Source organism: Podarcis muralis, chromosome 7 (genome assembly GCF_964188315.1).
Source record: "Podarcis muralis chromosome 7, rPodMur119.hap1.1, whole genome shotgun sequence".
Lineage (NCBI taxonomy): Eukaryota > Metazoa > Chordata > Lepidosauria > Squamata > Lacertidae > Podarcis > Podarcis muralis.
In genome coordinates this window covers 84,847,696-84,874,522 of record NC_135661.1, presented here as the reverse complement: position 1 = coordinate 84,874,522, position 26,827 = coordinate 84,847,696, and the positions used below count along the sequence as shown (strand labels likewise).

The window sequence follows — 26,827 nt, the reverse complement described above, 5'->3', positions numbered from 1 at the left end:
ATTTTAAATCCATACTCATGTTTCCAACTTTCACCTGGATGTGCTTCCGCTCAACTTGCTTCCGATGCGGCTGTTTGTTGACAGCCGCGTTCCTGAACGCCGGTAGCTGCGTTAAAGGAAATGGAGCCTCCGAGTTCAAGGGCAGTCTACCTCGGAGGACTTGCAATGCTGGGAACAGAGAAACGGAGGGTGTGGGGGGGGGGGCGGGTGTGTCTGCTGTTGACCTTTCCTTGCGATCTTCCAGGAGGCATTCGGCTAGCCAGCTGGCCAGGATGCTAAAGGAGGAGGGCTCCTCTTTCGCTTTCTTATAAGCAGGCCAACCATAGCTGTCAACTTTCAGATTTGAAAATAAGGGATCGGCAGCCTCACCTGTCCCGGGGACAGTCTACGGGATATCTAACAATCCGGGTGATACGGAAGGGGGGGGCATGTCTTCTTCACCTTCTTCTTCGCTACAATATATCCATTTATTTCCAATTGTCAATGTCAAAAGGGACTAAAATCTATAAAATTCATAGAAAATCAACGTGCCAATTTGCTCAATTTCTCTAGGACTCCATGACACCTCCCCTGTCCTCCATAATCCCTCAAGCAAGGTGTCAAGACCCTAATCCTGTCAAATCACTCTGCCAAGCCTTTCCTCTGGGCAATACCAGGTGACAGAATATGCATACATGCACCATTGTCTTCTCATCACCGGTACTCAGAATGTGCTTATCTGCGCATATCTCCAGCTCTGCATATTCCCCCCTCCCTCCTCCATATGTTAATCCTGTGTAACCCAACCTCTTCTTAATGTATTCATGATGTAATCTGTGTAACCCAACCTCTTCTTAATGTATTCATGATGTAACTGGGATGTATTTTGCACTGTATTCTGGGACATGGAGGGAAGTTTCAAAGGTTCATGTCACCCCTTTCTCGCTGTTCAATCTCGCCTTGAACCTGTTGCGCAATAAACATGGATCTTCTGCAGTTTGCTCCTGTCTCCGGCTGAGCTCATTATCCTTCACAGGGACCCGCGGACTTAGTCCGACGAGCTGGGTGGCAGAGCAGCCTCGCACCCAGATTTTACCATAACACGGGAGAGCAGCGGGAAGCAGCGGGAAACGGCGCTGGAATAAGGGAATTTCCCGCAAAAAAGGGGAAGGTTGACAGCTATGAGCTCAACATGGGTGACCACAGAGCAGCAGGCCTAGACAGAGGGGGGGCCATATGGGTCACTTGGCCCGGACCTCCGATTCCAAAGAGGGCCTCGGTCAGCGTATTTATCTATAGTGGTACCTCGGGTTACATACGCTTCAGGTTACATACACTTCAGGTTACAGACTCCGCTAACCCAGAAATAGTACCTCGGGTTAAGAACTTTGCTTCAGGATGAAAATAGAAATTGTGCTCCGGCAGCGCGGCGGCAGCAGGAGGCCCCATTAGCTAAAGTGGTACCTCAGGTTAAGAACAGTTTCAGGTTAAGAACGGACCTCCGGAACGAATTAAGTACGTAACCAGAGGTACCACTGTATTTTCCATTTTGTCTTTATATGCCGATACGGTTCAAGCCTTGAAATCAAATTATTTGTCAGCATCACTTTTGTGAAAATTATTTATAGACTTACTTATTTATAAGACTTCAGTTATCCCATAGCTGTCAACTTTCAGATTTGAAAATAAGGGATCAGCAGCCTCGAAAATAAGGGATCAGCAGCCTCACCTGTCCTGGGGACAGTCTACGGGATATCTAACAATCTGGGATAGCAGCGGGAAATGGCGCTGGAATGAGGGAATTTCCCGCAAAAAAGGGAAGGTTGACAGCTATGAGTTATCCCCAGGGTAAAAAAAAGGGGGGGCACATTATCTACCTCTCCTCTGCATGACTCTGCAAGGCCCTGCGGAGCAGCAGAGACTGCAGAGGTGAGCCAAAGGACCCACTGCCTGCCCCCTGCCTTCTCCATCATCCCACAAAAGCTACCAACAACAAGGGCTACACTTTCCCGGGAACAATAGGACTGGCCCAGCCAAGGGTTAGTCAGCACTGCATAAATAGGAAGGGGTGTGGAGGGAACCTGGAACATTCTTAGCCACTGAGAGGGAGAGAGAAATAGAACAGGGATCTAAGCTATCAAAGCACACAAGGCCCCTTTGGATAACCCAGACAGCTGCCGGAAGAGGGCTAAATTATGGGGAGGGGAAGCAGAAGGGGGTGACCCCCCCACGCCACCCTGCAGGGCCAGGTTGGGCTGCCAAGGTACTCCTGGCAGGAATTTTGTGCCTCCCAGAGCTGCGTGGCCCCAAGAACATCCCGAAGCTTTTCCCAGCACGCGGCAGGTGAGCCACTTCCGAACTTCGCTCAGATTCACTCACACGCCAGCAAATTTTTGCCGCACGGTTTGTGGAGTTAGTGCTTTTGCACAACAAACACACTTCCCCCCCTTCAAATAAATAAAATAAAATTCAACATCCTGCATTACAGAAAGGGGAGGAAAGTGTGAGATGAAAACTGCTTGATGTCCCAACGAAAGAAAGAATTGATGAGCTACGCAGAGTTGGCTAAATTGACATACAAATTGCGGGGCAAGGACAACTGTGACTTTATGGAAGAATGGGGAGCTTTTTACGACTTATCTAAAAAGGCAACTAAATGAACTGGACTCCTTGGCAGGTTTTGAATAAACATACACAAATTTGTTAGTTGATAACATGGTGGATAATGTTAGAACATGCAGAGAGTAATATGTGCTGAGAAATCAGAGAGAGGAGCTGAGGGAAGTCGGGGGGGAGGGTTTGAAGGGGGGAAAGGGGGGAAATAAAGAATATGATATGTTTTGACAATTTGTAATGTGGAATTTGTTCATAAAAACATTTTTTTAAAAAAAGAAAAAAATTGCTTGATGTGATGTCATCTAACCTGTGAACCGCCCCCTGATCTACAGATGAAGGATGAACGGCAGTAAATATATATATATATATATATATATATATATATATATATATATATACACACACACACAGTGGCGTAGCGTGGGTTGTCAGCACCCGGGGCAAGGCACCCCGTAACCCGTGGATTTGCGCCCCCTAACCCGTGGATTTGCCCTAACCCCAGATGTTGCGCCCGGTGCGGCCGGCCCCCCCTGCACCCCCCACGCTACGCCACTGTGTGTATATATATATATATATATATATATATATATATATATATATATATACACCTTCCTGTAAACAAATCAGAACGAATGCTCCATAAAGAGCTATTGTCGCATAACCTCCCTCCCACAAACATTTATCAAGCAAGCCAAGACGAATGCTCAATAAACAGGGAGGCATTGCGGCGACGTGGGGAAATTCAGCTCTTGAATTGCGCTGGGACTACGCTGGGTGGGAATCAATGGCAACAGCATCGAGTCGAAGTAGATGCATGGAAGAATATTCCTGAATGGGAGAAAACAAGTCCCAAAATCTGGGCCGCAACCTTATGGCTACAGAATCATAGACTTGTGGAATTGTACAGGTGGAAGTCCAACGCCTTGCAATGCAGAAATATATATATATATATATATATATATATATATATATATATATATATACACACACACACACACACACACACACACACATACACACACAGTGGTACCTCGGGTTACAGACGCTTCAGGTAACAGACTCCGCTAACCCAGAAATAGTACCTCGGGTTAAGAACTTTGCTTCAGGATGAGAACAGAAATCACGCAGCGGCAGCAGGAGGCCCCATTAGCTAAAGTGCTGCTTCAGGTTAAGAACAGTTTCAGGTTAAGAACGGACATCCAGAACAAATTAAGTTCTTAACCCGAGGTACCACTGTGTGTGTGTGTGTGTGTGTGTGTGTGTGTGTGTAATGCCAACAGGGTGCCAGGAGCACAACATAAAATTCACAATTGCCTCTGCCTGGAGGCAGTGGCGTAGGAAGAGGGGTGCGGTCCGCCCCAGGTGTCATCACTGAGGAGGGTGACAAAAATGGCAAAAATATGTGTTTTTAAAATAATTTTTTTAAAAATTGGGCTCATGACACTTAAAAAAACCCAAAAACTCCCGCATGCACGGCACCCCCCTTCCTACGCCACTGGGAGCTAGGTGAGGTGGGGGGCACTGGGCGCCACATTGCGGGGCCTGCAGCGTGCCTGAGCCATGTGTCTCTCCTGAGGGGGAGGCGACGGGCACACTGCCTGCAACCTCCATGCTGCTTTTTCAAGCACCGCGAGGCTTACGTCTGCCCACCGCCTCAGCCGCCCTCAGCTGAGGGGGAGGCTGCAGAGAGGCTCCCCGCAGCGCTCCCTGCCTTGGTTTGCCCCGCCCCCATGGGCGGCTTGCTCCGCCCCCAGCTGCAGGATGTGTGCACAGCACCGGGCACCCAAGCGGCCAGCTACGCCACCGCCTGCAGGGTAGGATTTGTGGGGACTTAATGGGACGCGGGTGGCACTGTGGGTTAAACCACAGAGCCTAGGACTTGCTGATCAGAAGGTTAGTGGTTCGAATCCCCACGACAGGGTGAGCTCCCGTTGCTCAGTCCCTGCTCCTGCCACCCTAGCAGTTCAAAAGCACATCAAAGTGCAAGTAGATAAATAGGTACTGCTCCGGCGGGAAGGTAAATGGCGTTTCTGAGCGCTGCTCTGGTTTGCCAGAAGCGGCTTAGTCATGCTGGCCACATGACCCGGAAGCTGTACGCCGGCTCCCTCGGCCAATAAAGCGAGATGAGTGCCGCAACCCCAGAGTCAGTCACGACTGGAACTAACGGTCAGGGGTCCCTTTACCTTTACCTAATTGTTTGACTGAAGCCACAGCCATGGCACTAGGACCAGTGTGGCACAGAAGTTGTCTCTAGGTGTGGGAGGACAAATTCTGACTCATTCACAGCCCTCTCTCCTTCTCCCTGTCCACTGCACAGAGATCCAGAAAGCGAAAAACAAGTCAAATAATTGTCATTACTGTATAAAACAATCCTGTATTCCTAGGACATGCTTGCAAAAAAAATATATCACTCGCTTATGGTGAGTAAAAATGGCCTCTGAATGACCAGGGTTGGGGTTTTTTGTGTGTTTTCTTTTTGTAAACTGGAAGAATGGATGCTTTTGAATTATGGTGCTGGATGAGACTCTTGAGAGTCCCATGGACTTCAAGAAGTTCAAACCTCTCCATTCTGAAGGAAATCAGCCCTGAGTGCTCACTGGAAGGACAGATCCTGAAGCTGAGGCTCCAAGCTACCAGCATGAGTTTGACCAAACTGCGGGAGGCAGTGGAAGACAGGAGTGCCTGGCATGCTCTGGTCCACGGGGTCACGAAGAGTCGGACACGACTAAATGACTAAACAAACAACAAACTGGAAGAGAGCTGTTTCTTCCCACATGCCTTATTGGATTTTTGATGTGCCCAAGTGAAACTATGCTTTCCCTTAAACGTGGTATTTTAAAAGCTCGCTTAAGCTGGCCACTTCACAGGTCCACGGAGCCAAAACCCGGGCAAAGGACTCGTGCAAGTTTCCTACAGAAAGTCCCTCCAGCTGCTCGGAGCACAGTCTGGGGCCCACACGGCTGCTTTCCCTTCAAAATAAAACGCAATCAGCCAGCTTGCTTTTCTGAAAAGTGTGTTTAGTGTAACCTGAAGTTTGCCCCTTGTTATGTGCAGGTGGATGAGCTCCTTCACCTCTTTGTGGGCTAGGAACTTGAGAGATCTTACTAGCACGCCTGCTCTGGGAGCCCTCGGGCATCCCCCTCAAGGACAAATTTATATCCAGCATTTCTCCCGAATTTTCCATCAGTTAGTCCGGCTGCTTGTTCCTGTGCCTTTTAAAGGCCTTCCCCGTTCCGAAACTGCCCCTTCGCCTCCTGCTCCCCTTCCTGTTGGGTGCTTTCCTGACCCTCTTTTGAGCCCGGGTGTGGGGGAGGGAATCAGACGGCAGCTCCCAAATCTGGATAAATCTGGGCGAACGCACATTGTGGCTGCAGCGCAAAGGCCATGCCTGCATTCCTCTGGCCGGCTTATCAGAAGGAGTGTTTCCTGCCATTGAATCTGCTTCCCTAGCTGGCCAACCCAGGCTGTGTTTCCTGTTCCTTTTCCGTAGCTTGGCTTTTGAAAAATAGGGAGTCCTCAGTAATTACCGTATTTTTCGCTCTACAAGACGCACCAGACCCCAAGACGCACCTAGTTTTTGGAGGAGGAAAACAAGGGAAAAAAATATTCTGAATCTCAGAAGCCAGAACAGCAAGAGGGATCGCTGCGCAGGGAAAGCAGCAATCCCTCTTGCTGTTCTGGCTTCTGGGATAGCTGCGCAGCCTGCGTTCTCTCCATAAGACGCACACACATTTCCCCTTACCTTTTAGGAGGGAAAAAGTGAGTCTTATAGAGCAAAAAATACGGTAGCTAATTGAGAACCGCTGCCTTAAGTAGTTGTTTTGGCTAGGGCAAACCCAGCCAGTTGCTCAGGATATAATAATAATAATAATAATAATAATAATAATAATAATACCACAAAGTTGCACCAACACCACTTGGGCTGGCGCATGCATGCACACAAACAAACAAACAAACAAACAAACAGGATCAAGCTGCAAGCCTTTGATCGCTGACCTGGGTTTTCGACATGTGTGCATGGAGGAAAGAGATATGCGTTTATTTATTTACTGCAAGTGACCTCTGGGAGGAGGGCAGAGAGAAGAGACGCCATGCTGCCCCGGCTGCAACAAAACATGTCTTTCCCGTTTCAGTCTCTACAGCAAACAGCCGGTGCTCCAACCTTCGCGCAGTTTAACTTCACTCACAAAAGAGCACTCCTTCGTTGTCTCCCAAGACGAGACAGATGTATTTATACCCCGACTTTTTCTCCGGGGAGCTCCAGGCGGGCTATACGTGGTTCTCCCCCTTCCGGCTGAATCCCCACAACAACTATGTGAGGTAAAGGTAAAGGGACCCCTGACCGTTAGGTCCAGTCGCGGACGACTCTGGGGTTGCGGCGCTCATCTCGCTTTATTGGCCGAGGGAGCCGGCGTACAGCTTCTGGGTCATGTGGCCAGCATGACTAAGCCGCTTCTGGCGAACCAGAGCAGCACACAGAAACGCCGTTTACCTTCCCGCCAGAGTGGTACCTATTTATCTACTTGTACTTTGATGTGCTTTCGAACTGCTAGGTTGGCAGGAGCAGGGACCGAGCAACGGGAGCTCACCCCGTCGCGGGGATTCGAACCGTCGACCTTCTGATCGGCAAGTCCTAGACTCTGTGGTTTAACCCACAGCGCCACCCACGTCCCTGTGTGAGGTAATAATAATAATAATTTATTATTTGTACCCTGCCCATCTGGCTGGGTTTCCCCAGCCACTCTGGGCGGCTTCCAACAAAGACCAAAAATACACTAAAAGGTAGGCTAGGCTGAGAGGCGGTGACCGGCCCTTAAGGTCTCACCCTGGGAGCTTCGTGGCCCAGGGAGGATTTGAACCCAGGTCTCACGGGGTACTGGTACAACACCCCAACCAGTACACCGCACTTGCTCTCGGAAGACAGTCTTGCCAGAGCAAAGTCCCAACTTGCAGCGTGACTGCGTGTGGAGAGCCCAGAGAGGTGGGATTTTGGCGGCTAACAGATTGAGGTTGAATCCTGACAAGACAGAAGTACTGTTTTGGGGGGACAGGAGGCGGGCAGGTGTGGAGGATTCCCTGGTCCTGAATGGGGTAACTGTGTCCCTGAAGGACCAGGTGCGCAGCCTGGGAGTCATTTTGGACTCACAGCTGTCCATGGAGGTGCAGGTCAAATCTGTGTCCAGGGCAGCTGTTTACCAGCTCCATCTGGTACGTAGGCTGAGACCCTACCTGCCTGTGAACTGTCTTGCCAGAGTGGTGCATGCTCTGGTTATCTCCCGCTTGGACTACTGCAATGCGCTCTACGTGGGGCTACCTTTGAAGGTGACCTGGAAACTACAACTAATCCAGAATGCGGCAGCTAGACTGGTGACTGGGAGCGGCCGCCGAGACCACATAACACTGGTCTTGAAAGACCTACATTGGCTTCCAGTACGTTTCCGAGCACAATTCAAAGTGTTGGTGCTGACCTTTAAAGCCCTAAACGGTCTTGGTCCAGTATACCTGAAGGAATGTCTCCTCCCCCATCGTTCTGCCCGGACACTGAGGTCCAGCTCCGAGGGCCTTCTGGCGGTTCCCTCACTGCGAGAGGCCAAGTTACAGGGAAGCAGGCAGAGGGCCTTCTCAGTAGTGGCGCCCGCCCTGTGGAACACCCTCCCATCAGATGTCAAAGCGATAAACAACTACCTGGCATTTAGAAGACATCTCAGGGAAGTTTTTAATATGTGACCTTTTTGTGTATTATTCATCTTTGTTGGAAGCCGCCCAGAGTGGCTGGGGAGACCCAGCCAGATGGGCGGGGTACAAATAATAAATTATTATTATTATTATTAGTATTATTATTATTATTATTTGCGCATGGAGCCTAAACCACCCTCAGTGGGCAAGAATCCGCAGCTCTCTCAGCTTTCCAGAACGCAGGAGGGCTGTCTTTCGGATGCATCTCCACCCTGCCCAGACCTCATCAAATACAAAGGGTTTCCTTTCCCTCGAAGGGGAAGGGGGGGGGGTCCTTCCCGGAAGCTGCAAACAAACAAGGCACCTGCTCCCTGTTGCCACGGCAACATGAGCGGAGGCCTTCTCTCTCTCCCTCGCCACGACACCCCTCCATCGTTTTTTACACTGGCGAGGATTTGCCAGCCCATCCCATAATCCGGCAATAAAGAGTGGAGGATGCGGAGGGAAAGCAGCTTAGCCAGGGGCTGTCCTGTCAGGGCTTTGTCTGCCCTTCAATCACAGCTTGGGATTATAGGGAGATGGGGGGGGGGCAAGCCTGGGCACTCCGTGGTGAGGATGGGCAGCGTCCGCAACTGCGGGGTGCCTGGGATCTTCAACGGCCTGACCCCTGCCATTGGGGTGGGGGGGTGCTTTTCCGGCCAGCCCAGCCACCTTACATGCTTGCACCGGAAAGAGCAATCGTAATTTAAGTAGTTCACTTTCTTGGGGGGGGGGGAAGCAGAGACATCACCTTGCCGACAATGGTCCGTATAGTTCAAGCTATGGTTTTCCCAGTAGTGATGTACGGAAGTGAGAGCTGGACCATAAAGAAGGCTGATCGCCAAAGAATGGATGCTTTTGAATTCTGGTGCTGGAGGAGACTCTGGAGAGTCCCATGGACTGCAAGAAGATCAAACCTCTCCATTCTGAAGGAAATCAGCCCTGAGTGCTCACTGGAAGGACAGATCCTGAAGCTGAGGCTCCAATACTTTGGCCACCTCATGAGAAGAGAAGACTCCCTGGAAAAGACCCTGATGTTGGGAAAGATGGAGGGCACAAGGAGAAGGGGGCGACAGAGGACGAGATGGCGGGACAGTGTTCTCGAAGCTACCAGCATGAGTTTGACCAAACTGCGGGAGGCAGTGTATGACAGGAGTGCCTGGCGTGCTCTGGTCCAGGGGGTCACGAAGAGTCGGATACGACTAAATGACTAAACAACAACAACAACTTTCTGGGAAAGTGAGGTGGAGGACCCGCATACAGGGCCCCTAAAAAGTCCTAAGTTGGCCTGTAGGTGAAACAGCAGCTCAGGAAAGGAGGAGCTCAGATTTGGGGTATCTGAAAGCCGGGGTGGTGACAGAGCAGGCCAGCTTCTTGCCTTCCAGATGTTTGGAACTATAACTCCCGGCAGCTCTAGCCAGCCAGCCAGTCAATGAGACGAACGGTCAGAGGCGAAGGGAGTTGTGGTCCAAAATGTCTGGAAGGCGTCAGGCTGGCGGCGGCTGGAGTGGTTAGGAGACAAAAAAACAGAGGCCCGAGGGGATGATAGGCAGAGAAGGTCGAGGTCTGAGGGGAAGAGGAGACGGCAAGTTGAGGGAAGGCGAGGGGCTCTTTCAAACGACTTGTATCCACAAATCAAACCACGCCAAAGTCTTACGGTTTAATGCCCATCTATAAGCTTCCTTGACAGAGAGGCCGTAAAACCCACAAAAAAATACACTCACCACCCCAAATGCAACCCTCTCCGAGGCTGGTTCACACACGCATGTTCTTCACTTGAACAACTGCACCCTCGAGTGACAGTTGTGCACACGGGAATGCTATCATCGAATTGTAGAATTGTTGCAAGGTACCTCAAGGATCATCTAGTCTAACCCTCTGCAATGCTGGAATCTCAGATAAAGCGTCCATGACAGATGGCCGTCCAACCTTTGCTCAAAAACCTCCAAGGAAGGACAGTCCACAATTTCTTGTGGGAGACTGTTCCCCTGTCAAACAGCTCTTACTGCCAGAAAGTTCTTCCAGATGTTTAGTCAGAATCTCCTTTCTTGTAACACGAAGCCATGGGTTCGAGTCCTGCCCTCCGAAGCAGGAGAAAACAAGCTTGATCCATCTGCCTCGTGACAGCCCTTCAGATATTTGAAGACGGCTGTCGCATCTCCTCTCAATATCCCCAAGACTCAGCTTTCTTCAGGGGACTGAGTTCATACATTCGGCTGCCAGTAATAATAATAATAATAATAATAATAATAATAATAATAATAATAATAATAATAATTTATTATTTATACCCCACCCATCTGGCTGAGTTTCCCCAGCCACTCTGGGCGGCTCTCAATCGAGTGTTAAAAACAATACAGCAGTGTGGAAACGTTTTTCAAATTTATTCCCTGCTTCTGTATCCCACCGTCTTTTGCCAGGAGCTCAAAGCGGCCTCCATGGTTCTCCCCCTCCGCATTTAACGCCTACAAACAACTCTGCGAGGTAGGTTAGGTTGAGAGGTGACCTTCATGCCCGGGTGCGGATTCGAATCCTGCTCTTCCAGATCCTAGTCTAATGCTCTAACCGCTATACCACGCTGTATCTGCATACAGACACGTATGAACAAGCTTTGCCCCGTCCCTGGTTTTGGGACACCAGGAATGTACACCGTATGAACCACCAACATTGGCAAATGTACAGAGAATTCCTTTCACCTTGTTGACCCTCCCAGCTGCCCGCGCTCACCTGGGTAGAAGTCTTTAGATTTTGAGAGCTTGATAGTGGCTCCGGTTTCTTTCTGCAGCTGGACAATCGTTTGGCCTCCTTTGCCAATGATGGATCCGGCGGCATAGCTGGGGATCAGGACCTTGAGGAAGTACTCACCATCCTCTGCAAGGGAAGGAACAGAAACAAGGCGTCAGGAAGCATCATCTGAATCCCAGGGCGGACGAGAGCCCGGGCAGTCTCTGGCCACAACAAGAAAGGGAGCCCGTGCCAACTTTCCAGGCAGGGCACGTCATCGCGGGAGACAGGCGTATTGCATAGAATTCAGCCTGGACCGGCTTCTAGCGTGGCAACACAAAGTCTGCTAAAGGGGCAGGAGGATGCAGCTGGCAAAGGGAATTTGGTGGCAGTGCAGGAATTTGGTGGCAGGAATTTGGAGGGTGCAGCTGGCAAAGGGAATTTTGGGGGGAAGGAACAAGAAGCCCCGACAATAACGGACTGGCATTACAAGCGACAAGAATTTGCTGAAATGGCGCAGTTGACAAACACCCTGAGAGGCAATTCAAAACAAAAATTTACGGAAAAGTGGGTTCAAAAATACAGTAAAGGTTCGCTATCTATGCTAGCATTTGGTTGACGTTGGAGTGAGACTGAGTTGAGAAATAAGACTAAGAGCACATATTGGTATAGCAATGTATTAGATCATATGTAAAGAAATATACAATAATAAGAGTACATTCATTTGTAAAAAAAGGAATATACAACGGGATAGACAGGAAGTCTAGTGTGTTGGTATGTATATGATTTTTGGGGGGGGAGAATTGGTTTTTTTCCTTCTTTATTCTTTCTTTTTTGTTTCATTTTCTTTCTAGGTATATAAAATTTGAATATGATTGTTGTATACATGTTAGAAATTATATTATAGTAAGTCCTGTAATGTAATATGACAACGCTTACCGATGTAATATAAGTATGCTAACAAATACAGTGGTACCTCGGGTTACATACGCTTCAGGTTACAGACGCTTCAGGTTACAGACTCCGCTAACCCAGAAATAGTACCTCAGGTTAAGAACTTTACCTCAGGATGAGAACAGAAATTGCGCAGCAGCAGCAGGAGGCCCCATTAGCTAAAGTGGTGCTTCAGGTTAAGAACAGTTTCAGGTTAAGAACGGACCTCCAGAACGAATTAAGTACTTAACCCGAGGTACCACTGTAAATGAAATGAAATTATTTATTTTTTTAAAGGGAACCAGTACAGGTGACCTATTCCCTGTAGCTATTATTAAGCAAGGCATCGCCACAGGCTGTTTTCGTCTTTGCCAAGAACCTAATGCATTCCCCGAAATCCACAAAAGAACATCGGCAGACACCACAGCAGTCTGGTCCAGCATGGACCAAAATCCGCTCCTGCCATCTCATTTGAGCTCTCTTCCCCACTGCCTCCAGCCAGGTGTCTAGGGCTGACAAGCGACGGCAGCTACGTCTGCGATCACGGAAACACAGATCTGGAAAGTTGGAGGGGGCGCCAGGTGTCATCTAGTCCAGCCTGTCTGCCTGCGCACTGTCTCACCAAGGTGGTACATGCTCTGGTTATCTCCCACTTGGACCGCTGCAGTGTGGTCTACGTGGGGCTACAATTGTTTTGTTTTTTTAAATATATCTTTATTAATTTAAAATAAATACATTTATGAAAAACAGACGTACATACGAGTAAACAAACATGCACTCAAACAAACAAATAACAGAAAAATCAAACAAAGCACCACACTATAAGATATAAGAAGATTAATATAATTATCATCATATATACTGCTGGTATTGAACACAATTATAAAATTGATAGAAAAGAAATTTAAAACTGACTTCCAGTTAATCTCACTGTACTTTGTCTTATCCATTAGTTTATACCGCACAGTTAAATATTTCTTATATAATTTCTTTTTACCTCCCTGCAGACTTATATTTATACAATACAGGGATCAGTCTAATTCTGCCAAGATGTTTCCTTTTATTCCATAGTTTCCTAAATATTCTTTAAGGATTCTCCAATCCTTATAGACTTTTTGTTTTGGTTGACCTCTTACTCTTCCAGTCGCTTTCGTGGGGCTACCTTTGAAGGTGATGTGGAAACCACAACTAATCCAGAATGCGGCAGCTAGACAGGTGACTGGGAGCGACCGTCAGGACCACATAACACTGGTCTTGAAAGATCTACATTGGCTCCCAGTATGTTTCTGAGCACAATTCAAAGTGTTGGTGCTGACCTTTAAAGCTCTAAACAGCTTTGACCCTGTATACCTGAAGGAGCATCTTCACCCCATTGTCCAGCCTGGACATTGAGGTCCAGCGCCGAGGACCTTCTGGCGGTTCCCTCCCTGTGAAAAGTGAGGTTATGGGGAACCAGGCAGAGGGCCTTCTCGGTGGTGGCACCCACCGTGTGGCATGCCCTCCCATCAAATGTCAAAGAGATAAACTATCTGACTTTCCATAGACATCTGAAGGCTATCAGGAAGCTTTTTTTAAAATAATAATAATTTTTTTTATTGATCAATTTCCACATAACAAATTATCAAACCATATAATCACATACATTATTGCCCCCCTCCCCCCTCCCCCCCATGAAGGACTTCCTTCAGCTCCTCTCCCTGATTTCTCCTCACATATTTCCTCTGCATATTATAAAGGTAAAGGGACTCCTGACCATTAGGTCCAGTCGTGACCGACTCTGGGGTTGTGGCGCTCATCTCGCTTTATTGGCTGAGGGAGCCGGCGTTTGTCTGCAGACAGCTTCTGGGTCATGTGGCCAGCATGACTAAGCTGCCTCTGGCGAACCAGAGCAGCGCACGGAAACGCCGTTTACCTTCCCGCCAGAGCGGTACCTATTTATCTACTTGTACTTTGATGTGCTTTCGAACTGCTAGGTTGGCAGGAGCAGGGACCGAGCAACGGGAGCTCACCCCGTCGCGGGGATTCGAACTGCCGACCTTCTGATCGGCAAGCCCTAGGCTCTGTGGTTTAGACCACAGCGCCACCGCGTCCCTCTACATATTATAAAATTGTACATATCCTTACATATCTCTCCGTCATGTTGTCAACCAATAAATTTGTGTATGTTTATTCGAAACCTGCCAAGGAGTCCAGTTCATTTTCTTGTCTTTTTAGATATTTTGTAAAAAGTTCCCATTCCTCCTTGAAGTCACAGTTGTCCTTGTCTCGCAATTTGTAAGGATACGTTTAATGTGTGATATTCTGTTGGAAGCCAGCCAAAGTGGCTGGGGCAACCTAGTGAGATGGGTGCCATATAAATAATAAATTATTATTAGGGTTGTTGTTGTTGACCTCCTGCAATGCAAACATCTCAAGTGTACATGACAGATGTCCATCCACCCTCTGCTTAAAAACCTCAAAGGAAGGAGGGAGACTGTTCCACTGTCAAACAGCTCTTATACTGTCCTAGAGACAGTGTCTTCTAAAAGCCTAGAATTCAGAGCTTCTTTGCGTTTTTCAACTTCTTTCCCTTAGGGTTTGTTATATGGTGCCACCAGGTCTCAGATGCAGAGAAACTAGGCACCCTAAGCAGTGGAGTTGATAACCAAACACAAGTTTCTGGTCCTCAAGGCTGCCAAACGTACACAGCCATTTTTGCCCCTGTCCAGGCCTAGCGGGAAGAGACATGTTGGCATTCTGCCTGGTAGGTAACTGTTCAAAGCGGAACAGCTATGCCCGGCGGGGGAGCCAAAAGCCCACCGACTCATCGTTAAAATAGTTCTCCGCCTCCTGCCGCCACTCAGTTTCTTCCCATAAAATGCCATAGCAAAGAAACCCAAACTGAATCCCTTCGATATATGAAAGGTATGTAGTAAAGAGTGCAAACTGGGCACATTTATAGAAATATGTGCAAAACCGCTGACATTTCTTTGCACTGTTTATTTACGGAAGTAGACATTTCTTAACCCAGAATTAACCCAGCATCTGAAAAAGCAGAGACATCACCTTGCCAACAAAGGTCCGTATAGTTAAAGCTATGGTTTTCCCAGAAGTGATGTATGGAAGTGAGAGCTGGACCATAAAGAAGGCTGATCGCCGAAGAATTGATGCTTTTGAATTCTGGTGCTGGACGAGACTCTTGAGAGTCCCATGGACTGCAAGAAGATCAAACCTCTCCATTCTGAAGGAAATCAGCCCTGAGTGCTCACTGGAAGGACAGATCCTGAAACTGAGGCTCCAAGACTTTGGCCCCCTCATGAGAAGAGAAGACTCCCTGGAAAAGACCCTGATGTTGGGAAAGATGGAGGGCAGAAGGAGAAGGGGATGACAGAGGACGAGGTGGTGGGACAGTGATCTCAAAGCTACCAGCATGAGTTTGACCAAACTGCGGGAGGCAGTGGAAGACAGGAGTGCCTGGCATGCTCTGGTCCAGGGGGTCACGAAGAGTCGGATATGATTAAACGACTAAACAACAACAACAAAGCCAGAATTTGCCCCACTACACACACACAGAGTAGGAACAGTCCCAAGCGCCATTGGCAAAGGCAAAAGGCAGTTGTGATGCCATCCCAGGGCACCTTGCGGGCCTGGATTCAATCCCAGGGGTCTTTCAAGTCTTCCATGGGCCTGTGCTTCCTTCTCTCTTGACTCTCCTCTCCCTTCCTGCAAGAGCTTTGCTCCCCCACGCTCAGCCACCCTCAAGGTCTCCTGCTTCCTCAAGCAACTTCACATATTTTCTCTGTCTTCAAACCTTTTTTCCTCTGCCCTTTCTCACACAATGGGGAAGGACTGCAGCTCAGTTATAGGACATCTGCTTTGCTTGCAGAAGGCCTCGTGTTCAGCCCCTCCTTCCATCTTCAAACAGGGCTTTTTTAGCAAACAGTCATCACCTCCACAGCATTCTTGCCTATTTCCAGAGGCCCATAACTTTTGGAAACTGGATGCCGGGCTCACTGAACCACCAGTCTGAAGCATGCCGTCAAATCTGAAAAAAATAATGATTGCAGACTCCCAAGAAACCTGGACCCATTCAGACTGGGAATCGGTACTGGATTCCGCACAAAGCTCCCCATTCCTTGGAGCGGCTTGGTGAGGATCAGCAACCTGAGATCGCAAAAAACCCACAGAAAACCAGCTAAACTTCCTACCCGTCTATAATAAGCAGCCCCCTCACTTTCAGATGGGAGCACCTATTTTTATCTGGCCCTGGCGGAGGGGTTGTGTTGCTTTCCTGCGCAGAACTTACCCAAGATACAGGCCTGACCTACTTCTGCTTCCCAGTCCCACGCTGAGGGAGATGTTAATGCCAGGGCTTGCGAGAAACCTTGTGATAAGCGATTTGGACCCGCTGCTGTGTCCAGATTGCAAAGATCCCCTGTGGTACTAAATCAAAGCCCTCTCTTGATGAAAACAGGTCTCTCTCTCGCTCTCGCTCTCGTTCTCTCGCTCTCCACTCCACCTCCCCGTCACTTTTTGTTTTTCAAAAAGATGCCAGAACAGAAGGACCCAAAGGGAGAGACGTCCTTCGGTCTGGCGATCCAGGCATGTGCAAAGGTGTGTGTGCGTGTGCGCATGTGTGCACACTCATATAACACACACACACAAACACACCCAGATCGTGCTTTTCATGCGGAAATTCCATCTGGCACCTCCGCCTCCCCGAATTAACATGCAGCATGCAAATCACTGGTGTTTGAGTGTGTCGCATTACTCTGGCACAAGCACCATCAGGGTGAATGGGCTCGGTGAGACTTGTGCAGGGGGGGAATTCTGGAGGGTGGGGCACCCCATGAATCAGGTCTGTGTGCCTCCATCTCTGCCACCCTTAAAGGTAAAGGTAAAGGTAAAGGGACCCCTGACTGACTCTGGGGTTGCGGCGCTCATCTCACTTCACTGGCCGAGGGAGCCGGCGTACAGCTTCCGGGTCATGTGGCCAGCATGACTAAGCTGCTTCTGGCAAACCAGAGCAGCGCACAGAAACGCCGTTTACCTTCCCGCCGGAGCGGTACCTATTTATCTACTTGCACTTTTGATGTGCTTTTGAACTGCTAGGTTGGCAGGAGCAGGGACCGAGCAACGGGAGCTCACCCCGTCGCGGGGATTCGAACCGCCAACCTTCTGATCAGCAAGTCCTAAGCTCTGTGGTTTAACCCACAGCGCCACCCGCGTCCCTCTGCCACCCTTAGGGTGGTCCAAAATTCACCACCTGGGGAAGGGTCGCAGCTCAGTTGCAGGGCAGGTGCTTTGCACGTAGAACGTCCCAAATTCAATCGCTAGCATCCCAAAGTGTTGTCTTTTTTTCAGAGATAGCCACCTTCGTATGCTCAACCCACAGGGGAAAATGAGCAGGACCTAATGTGTTGAGCGTTAGTTGCGTCTAGGAGAAAACATGGGGATGTGGAAGGGCATGAGGAGGGCCCCACCCACCTACCGAGGATAGCTCAGTTGGCAGAGCATGAGGCTGTTAATCTCAGGGTCGGGGGTTCGAGCCCCACCATGGGCAAAATATTCCTGCACTGCACGGGGGTGGGCTAGAGGACCTTAACAGTCCGTTCTGACTCCACAATCCTATGATTCTCTCTTGCTCTTTTCCTGCACCTTCCTGTAATAATAATAATAATAATAATAATAATAATAATAATAATAATAATAATTTATTATTTATACCCTGCCCATCTGGCTGGGTTTCCCCAGCCACTCTGGGCGGCTTCAAATAAAACATTAAAATACAATAACCTATTAAACATTAAAAGCTTCCCTGAACAGGGCTGCCTTCAGATGTCTTCTAAAAGTTTGGTAGTTATTTTTCTCTTTGACATCTGGTGGGAGGGCGTTCCACAGGGCGGGTGCCACCACCGAGAAGGCCCTCTGCCTGGTTCCCTGTAATTTGGCTTCTCACAGTGAGGGAACGGCCAGAAGGCCCTCGGCACTGGACCTCAGTGTCCGGGCTGAACGATGGGGATGGAGACACTCCTTCAGGTATACTGGACCAAGGCCGTTTAGGGCTTTAAAGGTCAGCACCAACACTTTGACTTGTGCTTGGAAACGTACTGGGAGCCAATGGAGATCTCTCAGGACCGGTGTTATATGGTCTCGGCAGCCACTCCCAGTCACCAATCTGGCTGCCGTATTCTGGATTAATTGCAGTTTCCAGGTCACCTTCAAAGGTAGGCCCACGTACAGCACATGGCAGTTGTCCATGAGGGAGATAACCAGAGCATGCACCACTCTGGTGAGACAGTCTGTGGGCAGGTAAGGTCTCAGCCTGCATACCAGATGGAGCTGGTAGACAGCCGCCCTGGACACAGAATTGACCTGTGCCTCCATGGGCAGCTGTGAGTCCAGAATGACTCCCAGGCTGCGCACCTGGTCCTTCAGGGGCACAGTTACCCCATTCAGGACCAGGGAGCCCCCACACCTGCCCGCCCCCTGTCCCCCCAAAACAGTACTTTTGTCTTGTCAGGATTCAACCTCAATCTGTTAGCCACCATCCATCCATGTATGAGTGCAAGTCTATTTATCTATATACTATATTGCCCTTTCACCCCCAAATCTGGCTCATCTAACACTTTAGCGCAGCCTATAATTGAAGCCATATTTGACGATACTTCATATTTGACGATATTTGGGGTGGCTCCTATTTCGACCAATATGGCCCGTATGCATATCCACAGAAACAAGCATCCATATCTGTCTGTAATTATTAATATTAATAATAATATTTTATTTATACGCTGCTTATCTGACTCGGTTTCCCCAGCCTCTCTGGGAGGCTCCCAACAAAATATTTAACAAAACAATAAAACATCACACCTTAAAAACTTCCCTGTACAGGGCTGCCTTCAGGTGTCTTCTAAAACTCACATAGTTGTCTGTTTCCTTGACATCTGATGGAAGGGCATTCCGCATAATAATATATACCATATTTTTCGCTCTATAAGGCGCACCAGACCAAAAGTCGCATCTAGTTTTTGAAGGAGGAAAACAAGAAAAAAAATATTCTGAATCTCAGAAGCCAGAACAGCAAGAGGGATCGCTGCGCAGCGAAAGCAGCAATCCCTCTTGATGTTCTGGCTTCTGGGATAGCTGTGCAGCCTGCATTCGCTCCATAAGACGCACACACATTTCCCCTTATTTTTAAGGAGGGGGAAAGTGAGTCTTATAGAGCAAAAAATACGGTATATAAGAAAAGCTGTAGTCAGGAGTGGTGGGAGCCTGTTTGAACTTCACAGAATATAGACAGAATACGAAAGGGTCATACAGATTTCCCAAGCCCATTAGCACAACCCTAAGTAGTAGTCGTAGTAGTAATAATAATAATAATAATAATAATAATAATAATTTATGATTTGTACCCCGCCCATCTGGCTGGGTCTCCCCAGCCACTCTGGCCGGCTTCCAACAAAGATTAAAAATACAAGGGGAACATATAGAGAGGCAGGTCAATGCATTTACTGCAAACTGAGCAAAATAACCTCAACCTGTAACCCATAGCTGTCAACCTACAGATTTGAAAATAAGGGGCCAGCAGCCTTGAGAATAAGGGATCGGCAGCCCAAATAAGGGATTTTCAAAGCACGGGTATGTTCAACTTCTGAGCCCCTCCGAGCCAAAGGCAGAAAGCCCAGCCAGCAGCCAAACGAAGCCTCAAGCGGTGGTTCCCACAGAGCAGCAACCCGGCAAAGGGGATGCAGCAAGGAAAACCACCGTCACCTCTCTGCTGGGAAGCGCTGAGCAAAGGCGAGTCCCCAGGCAACGCAGTCGATTTGATCGGCACAAGGCATGCAAGCTCCACCTCCCAGTCGTTCTTAGACTCCTTATTGGGTGAGCAACGCAGCCAAGCAACACAGTTGGAGCCTCCCTCCTCCCTGGCCGGCAGGGAGAGAGGGAGAGGAGCTGCTTCCTTTGAAACCCGGGAAATTTAAGGGACATCATCAATAAGGCACAGCAGCGGGACACGGCGCTGGGATAAGGGACTTTCCCGCCAAATAAGGGACGGTTGACAGCTATGCTGTAACCTCAACTTGTTTTTTTGTGCATGCTGCCCGGGACTGATGGAAGTGGTCACCCAAAACATCTTGAGGGCACCAGGCTGGGGAATTCTGCTCTCTGGCCTTCTGCCTTGGGCATATTTAATGCTGCTATTGAATAAATGATGGAGGGTAACAGAAGCCATACTTAGGTCTATGCTAAGCAATTCATTTTTCTATGATTTCTGGCACGCTACCAGCCGCTGAGAGAAGTGCTTGATCCTGGTTTTCAAATTGCTTTTCCTCTCTGACCGCACGGCATCTTGGGAAACTATTTTATGAGCCGTGGGGGGGAGAAGACCAGGTTTTGGGGGGGGTGCGGCAAATGCGGCCCTCGGTGGCTGTCTTGCTGGCCCCTGGGGGCTCTTCTGAAGCCACGCCCCCTCTTTCGGCCACACCCCTTCACCTGCCCTGCTCCACGCCCCCTCTGTGGAACTGTGGCGATGCCTCTTGCCAGCCCAGATTAATAATAATAATAATAATAATAATAATAATAATAATATCTGGCACGCTACCAGCCGCTGAGAGATGTGCTTGATCCTGGCTTTCAAATTGCTTTTCCTCTCTGACCGCACAGCATCTTGGGAAACTATTTTATGAGTCGGGAGTGGGGAATATGAGCAGGTTTTGGGGAGGGTGGCAAATGCGGCCCTCGGTGGCTGTCTTGCTGGCCGTCGGGGGGCTCTTCTGAAGCCACGCCCCCTCTTTCGGCCACGCCTCTTCACCTGCCCTTCTCCACGTCCCCTCTGTGGAACTGTGACAATGCTTCTTGCCAGCCCAGATTAATAATAATAATAATAATAATAATAATAATAATAATAATAATAATTTTTATTTATATCCCGCCCTCCTCAGCCAAAGCTGGGCTCAGAGTGGCTAACAACAATAAATGTGTTGCTTTGCTTTACTCTCGTTTCTGGGCCACCTCACCACCAATGGCTCCTGGCATGTTCCCCACAAGGGCATACCTGCTTGGGCTGCAAAAAGCTGTTTTCGTCCCACCCCCTGCTCTTTTGACTCCCACACGCTGCTTAAAAACCTCCAAGGAAGGAGATTCCACCATCTCTTAAGGGGGACCGTTCCACTGTCAAACAGCTCTTATACTGTCCTAGAGACAGTGTCTTCTAAAAGCCTAGAATTCAGAGCTTCTCTGCGTTTTCCAGCTCCCTTCCCTTAGGGTTTGTTATATGGTGCCACCAGGTCTCAGATGCAGAGAAACTAAGCACCCTAAGCATTTGAGTGTACAACCAAATGCAAGTTTCTAGTCCCTATTTTTAAAAGACATCCGAAGGCAGCCCTGTTTAGGGAAGTTTTTAATATTTGATGCTGTATTGTTTTTAACACTCGATTGGGAGCCGCCCAGAGTGGCTGGGGAAACTCAGCCAGATGGGGGGGTATAAATAATAAATTATTATTATTATTATTATTATTATTATTATTATTATTATTATTATAACGCAGCGCCTGCTCCCCGGGCCCAGGGACTTGGAAATCGGAGGCATTCCTAAGTGCAGGAGGCGACAGGCAACCCTACAAAATGAGAAGTGGGCAGCGGGGTCTACTTTTGAGACACCTCTGCCTCCTGTCCGGCTGCCGTGGCGAGCTTCCCGCCACCCTTTCTCTAAGCCGAAGGATCTTCTGTCTAAATCCACTTAAAAGAATTCCCTCTCGGGTAGATTAAACCAGTTAAGTCATTAGAAGTCGGCGGAACCCAAGCTGATCAGCAGAGAGAAGCCCTGCTGTTTCCCCGGTTACCATCCATCCCATCAACAGCTCCACAATCCCCAGGAAGGTCCTCCGCCAACTCTGTTACTTTCACTGCCTGTTTCTGTCCAGAGAGCTCTGCCCCAGCCTGCCCACCACAAAGCACAGAGGGCACAAGTATGGCGGCCATCCCCCCCCCCAACTCGCGCTGCAGCCTACTGCTCTTGAACATGGAGGTTCGCTTCAACCACCACTGATAAGGACCTCCCACGTTTCCACGGATTTGTCTAATTTGAAAAGGAATAGACAAATTCATGGAAACGAGGGAGGTGTTGATCGGCGAGACTGAGGCTTGTTTTGGCTTTGTTCTTGTTTTTATTATTATGTGTTTTGAATTTTAACTTGTATTTTTATGCTCTCAACCGCCCTGAGATGAAGGGCGGTATACAAATTATATACGTTTACGGTATACATATATATAATGTTAAAAAATAGTGGAGTGTTTTGTTCGCGAGAGGTTATCTTCAAGCAATGCAATTCTCGCCATTGTCTCATTCTGTTAAATCTGACTATGATCTTCCAAACTAGCTATCATCTATCTATCTAGCTATCTATCATCTATCTATCTAATTTTTATTTCATTTTCTGTTTTACAATTTAGGATATTCATTTAGACAATCTTAAAATATCAATGACTTATACAGTCAAACCTCGGTTGTCGAATATAATCCATTCTGGAAGCCCGTTCAGATTCCAAAATGTTCGACAACCGAGGCGCAAGCGGAAGCCGCGTCGGATGTTCGGCCTCCGAAAAACGTCCAAAAACTGGAGCATTTACTTCTGGGTTTGTGCTGTCCAGCAGCCGAAACGTTCGAAAACAGGGGCGTTCAGGAACCGAGGTTTGACTGTATAAACTAAACCATTCAGTATTCCATTATTACTTCCATCAAAACTTATTTACACTGTTGAATTTCTCATAATGCTGCCAATGTTTTCACGTGTACACAATTCTCCCCCCCCCAAACTATTTTTTAAACTATCTGTTGGTGTGAAAAGAAAAACGATTTGAGCAATTTGAGATTTCAAACTCTGCCCACAGTGTATTTAGAAGGAAGGTCCTGTAAACTCTCCGCTTCGTATTTACAGGACCGCCTCTCCTGGTATGCCCCGCAGAGGACCTTAAGGTCCATGAATAACCATAGTTTAGAGGTCCCGGACCCTAAGGAAGTCAGACTATCCTCCACCAGCACCAGGGCCTTTTCAGTGATGGCTCCGACCTGGTGGAATGCTCTGTCCCATGAGACCAGGGCCCTGCAGGATTTAACCTCCTTCCGTCGGGCCTGTAAGACATTCCGCCTGGCCTTTAATTTGAATCCAGCCTGATCTTTTATTTCCCTTCTCTTCCCTCCCCCTCCCCTTTTATGAAGATCACCCGCTCTGAGACCCCACAGCTAATTCTCCCCTGACCTCCTCACTGGCCCAAGTAGGACTAATTCAGCCAGCTAGCCCTGGTGACTATCTAATGCTTATTAAATGGATTTCCCCTAAATTGATTTCTGAACTTTGAAATTTATTGTTATTCTACTGTATTTTTTGATGTTTTTCTACTGTATTTTATGCTGCTTCTACAATTAAGTGTTTTAAATTTGTTTTTAGCCGCCCTGAGCCCAGTTTTCTGAACCGAAAAGGGAGGAGTATAAATAAATTGTGATGATGATGATGATGATGATGATGATGAAGAATCTGTGGCCAGAGGGAGGTGCAAGATCTTCCTCACTGTGCATCTTATTGTTCCCTACATAATTGCCTGAGGGAAGGACTGCAGATCCAGTGGCTCTCCAGTTGTCTCTGGACTCCACCTCCCATCAGTCCTGACCACTGACTGGGGATGATGGAAGTTGTATTCCAACAAACCTAGAGGCTACAGGTGCCATATCTCTGAGATTACTGAGACAAGTTTCTGTTCTGGGCACTTTGGAGAAAATCTGCTATCTCTTGTCTGGTGAGGATTAATACATTACATATAAGGCTTCTACATTTGCTCTAGCAGCCCAGCATATCATTACAAAATGGGGTTCAATGTTATTGGGGGGACACCTGGGCCAAAACGCAGGTTTCAACTCGATTAGGTCTGCAATTCTTGTGATAACCGAATGGCTTTTAGCAAATAAATCTGATTGACTGGTGGACGCTGATAAGGCACACCACTCTCTCATATTTCCACAAACGTGCGTAATCCTTTTAAAGAAACCATCTAAGGCTATTGGCAATGGCCGCACTTCGCAGTGGTAAATGGCATGTTAATTCTGTTGGTTTGTGGGGGAAAGTACTGAAATTCCTCCCCATCACTTGGTGACTCCCGAGTTCTAAAAATGATTTCTCTCTGCACAATTTGTTATTCGCAGCTGTCTTCCACGTGCTCCCTTTTGCTCTCCCGCCCCGCTAAATATTAGGAGGCCCCCAACATGTTAGACTATCTGCGCAGGGAAGGAACCTCGACTGCTCATTGCTGTTGCCCTTCTCTGTCCTTTTTCTAGCTCTGTGCTCTCTTTTTGAGAAATGGTGTGTGTGTGTGTGTGTGTGTGTGTGTGTGTGTGTGTGCCCGTGTGTGTGTGTGTGCCCAAAGCGCCAATATCTAATACCTTACTATTTCTGCTTTTAGCACTCCTCGAACATCAAGGCCTACATGAATCAGAATCTTAGAATACCTGACCCAGTTTTACCAGGTTTGCTTCCAGCATGTGGCAGAGACAATCAGGCGGGTCACAGGGAGAAGTCAAAACCGGATATTCTTGCCAAGTGTGAGGCTGTAGTCCTGTATACTGCGGGCTCTTGCGAAAGAGGCAGGCTCACCAAAAACTTACGGATCAGCCATGCCCTTTCCCTGCAGCAGGGTGTCTAACCCTCTTCTGGCCGGAGGGCCACATTTACCCTTGGCTCATCCTCTGGGGGCCACATAAACACATGCAGAAGGCATTAAACACCTCCAGTCACACACACACACACACACACACACACACACACACACACACAGTCATCAAATCACCAATCTGATGACTAGAGTGATTTCATCACGATCAGGAAACTGGGCTGGCAGAGAGGAAAGGAAGAAAGGAAGAAAGGAAGAAAGGAAGAAAGGAAGAAAGGAAGAAAGGAAGAAAGGAAGAAAGAAAGAAAGAAAGAAAGAAAGAAAGGATGAAGGGAGGGAGGGAGGGAGGAAGGAAGGAAGGAAGGAAGGAAGGAAGGAGGGAGGGAGGGAGGGAGGGAGGGAGGGAGGAAGAAGGAAGGAAGGAAGGAAGGAAGGAAGGAAGGGAGGGAGGGAGGGAGGGAGGGAGGGAGGGAGGGAGGGATGAAGGAAGGGAGGGAGGAAGGGAGGGAGGGAGGGAGGGAGGGAAGGAAGGGAGGGAGGGAGGGAGGGAGGAAGATAGGAAGGAAGGAAGGAAGGAAGGAAGGAAGGAAGGAAGGAAGGGAGGGAGGGAGGGAGGGAGGGAGGGAAGGAAGGAAGGAAGGAAGGAAGGAAGGAAGGAAGGAAGGAAGGAAGGAAGGAAGGAAGGAAGTCTTACCGCTGGCAGCAAAATCAGTGGGGTCTTGGTGGGGCCAAATATGGTCCCCAGGCTGCATGTGTTAGACACACCTGTTCTACACCTTTGGAGCAGGGCTTTCAAGACAGGTCTCAACCATTCATCTCACTGTTTCTCAAAAGATGAAAGTTCACCAGGCTTAATTCTGTTAGGCAGAACCTTATAATACCCATTTTACAGACGGGCAAAACAGAGCCACTGACAGCGCCAGACCAGGGCCAGCAGTGAGGCGAGGGCGCTTAAGTACTGACAATAAAAACAGGGCGACCATGCAGATCAGGAAAAGGACGCAGAAGCTTTATCTGGAAGGGGTGGGGGAGATCAAGCTTAGCCCCCACTTCCAGGGCCAAGCAGCTCCCATCTCGAGCCGCAGGCCATTCAAAAACGTCACTGTCGAATGCTTGACATATGTATAGCAAAACACCCTGTGCTTAAATTGGGAGCAGCAGAAAGGCTAAATGTGATGCCCACCATTAAAATGAAAATTGGGGGGGGGGGGGAGGGAAACCAGCACACCAACAGCAAATTAAATCCAACCAGCCATGTGTCTAAATCACAGATCTGAACCCAAGACTCCAAGGCCAACATTTCACACGTGGCGAGGGCCAGTGAAATATACTCGGAATCGAGAATGGATTTCATGCCCTTTATTCAGCTCATAGTGGTGAGGAGGAATGGAAGTTCCCCCAGAATGTCTGCTATATATACATTACAGTGGTACCTCGGGTTACATACGCTTCAGGTTACAGACTCCACTAACCCAGAAATAGTACCTCAGGTTAAGAACTTTGCTTCAGGATGAGAACAGAAATCGTGCTCCGGCGGCGCGGCGGCAGCAGGAGGCCCCATTAGCTAAAGTGGTGCTTCAGGTTAAGAACAGTTTCAGGTTAAGAACGGACCTGCGGAATGAATTAAGTACTTAACCTGAGGTACCACTGTATTTACACAATGGGCCCCACATGATTGGCTAATTCCAGGAGTCTCCTGTAGGCCAATCAGGTTGCGGATTCACTTCCACCTGGAGCTGGATTGGGTGACTCCTGTGGACCAATCAGACTGCTGCATTCTGGACCTTATTGTTCTAGGACCAATCAGATTACTACATTTTGGATCCTATTCAACTCAGTACATAACAGCCAGACTCCCCAGCTGCAAGATCAGCCTGTCTGGCACAAGATCCACCTGCCAGGTATGGCTCCGCCTTTAACTCTGTGTCACGAGGGAAGAGGTGGGACACCTACTTCCGTCCCCAGGTAGGGCTGGGATAAGATTCCCAGCTTGAAACCCTGGACAGCTGCTAGTGGTCCATGTAGACACTGCTAGGCTAGATGGACCCATGGGCTGACCCAATAGCTTCAGTGTACTTCCTATGTACTTGCAGTGTGGAAGGTTGCTGTTGTTTAGTCATTTAGTTGTGTCTGACTCTTGGTGACCCCCTGGACCAGAGCACGCCAGGCATTCCTGTCTTCCACAGCCTCCCGCAGTTTGGTCACACTCATGCTGGTA

At 48.5% G+C, this 26,827-nt stretch overlaps 1 protein-coding gene across 2 annotated transcripts in view; it reads right to left on the bottom strand.

The window, feature by feature from the left end:
* Positions 1-26,827, bottom strand: part of NOVA2 (NOVA alternative splicing regulator 2) — a 61,304-nt gene that overhangs the window by 23,731 nt on the left and 10,746 nt on the right. For both annotated transcript variants that reach the window (XM_077932293.1, XM_077932294.1), the window contains exon 2: positions 11,038-11,181. In XM_077932293.1, coding sequence (XP_077788419.1) covers positions 11,038-11,181 — 144 coding nt within the window. The remainder of the gene's footprint in view (positions 1-11,037; positions 11,182-26,827) is intronic.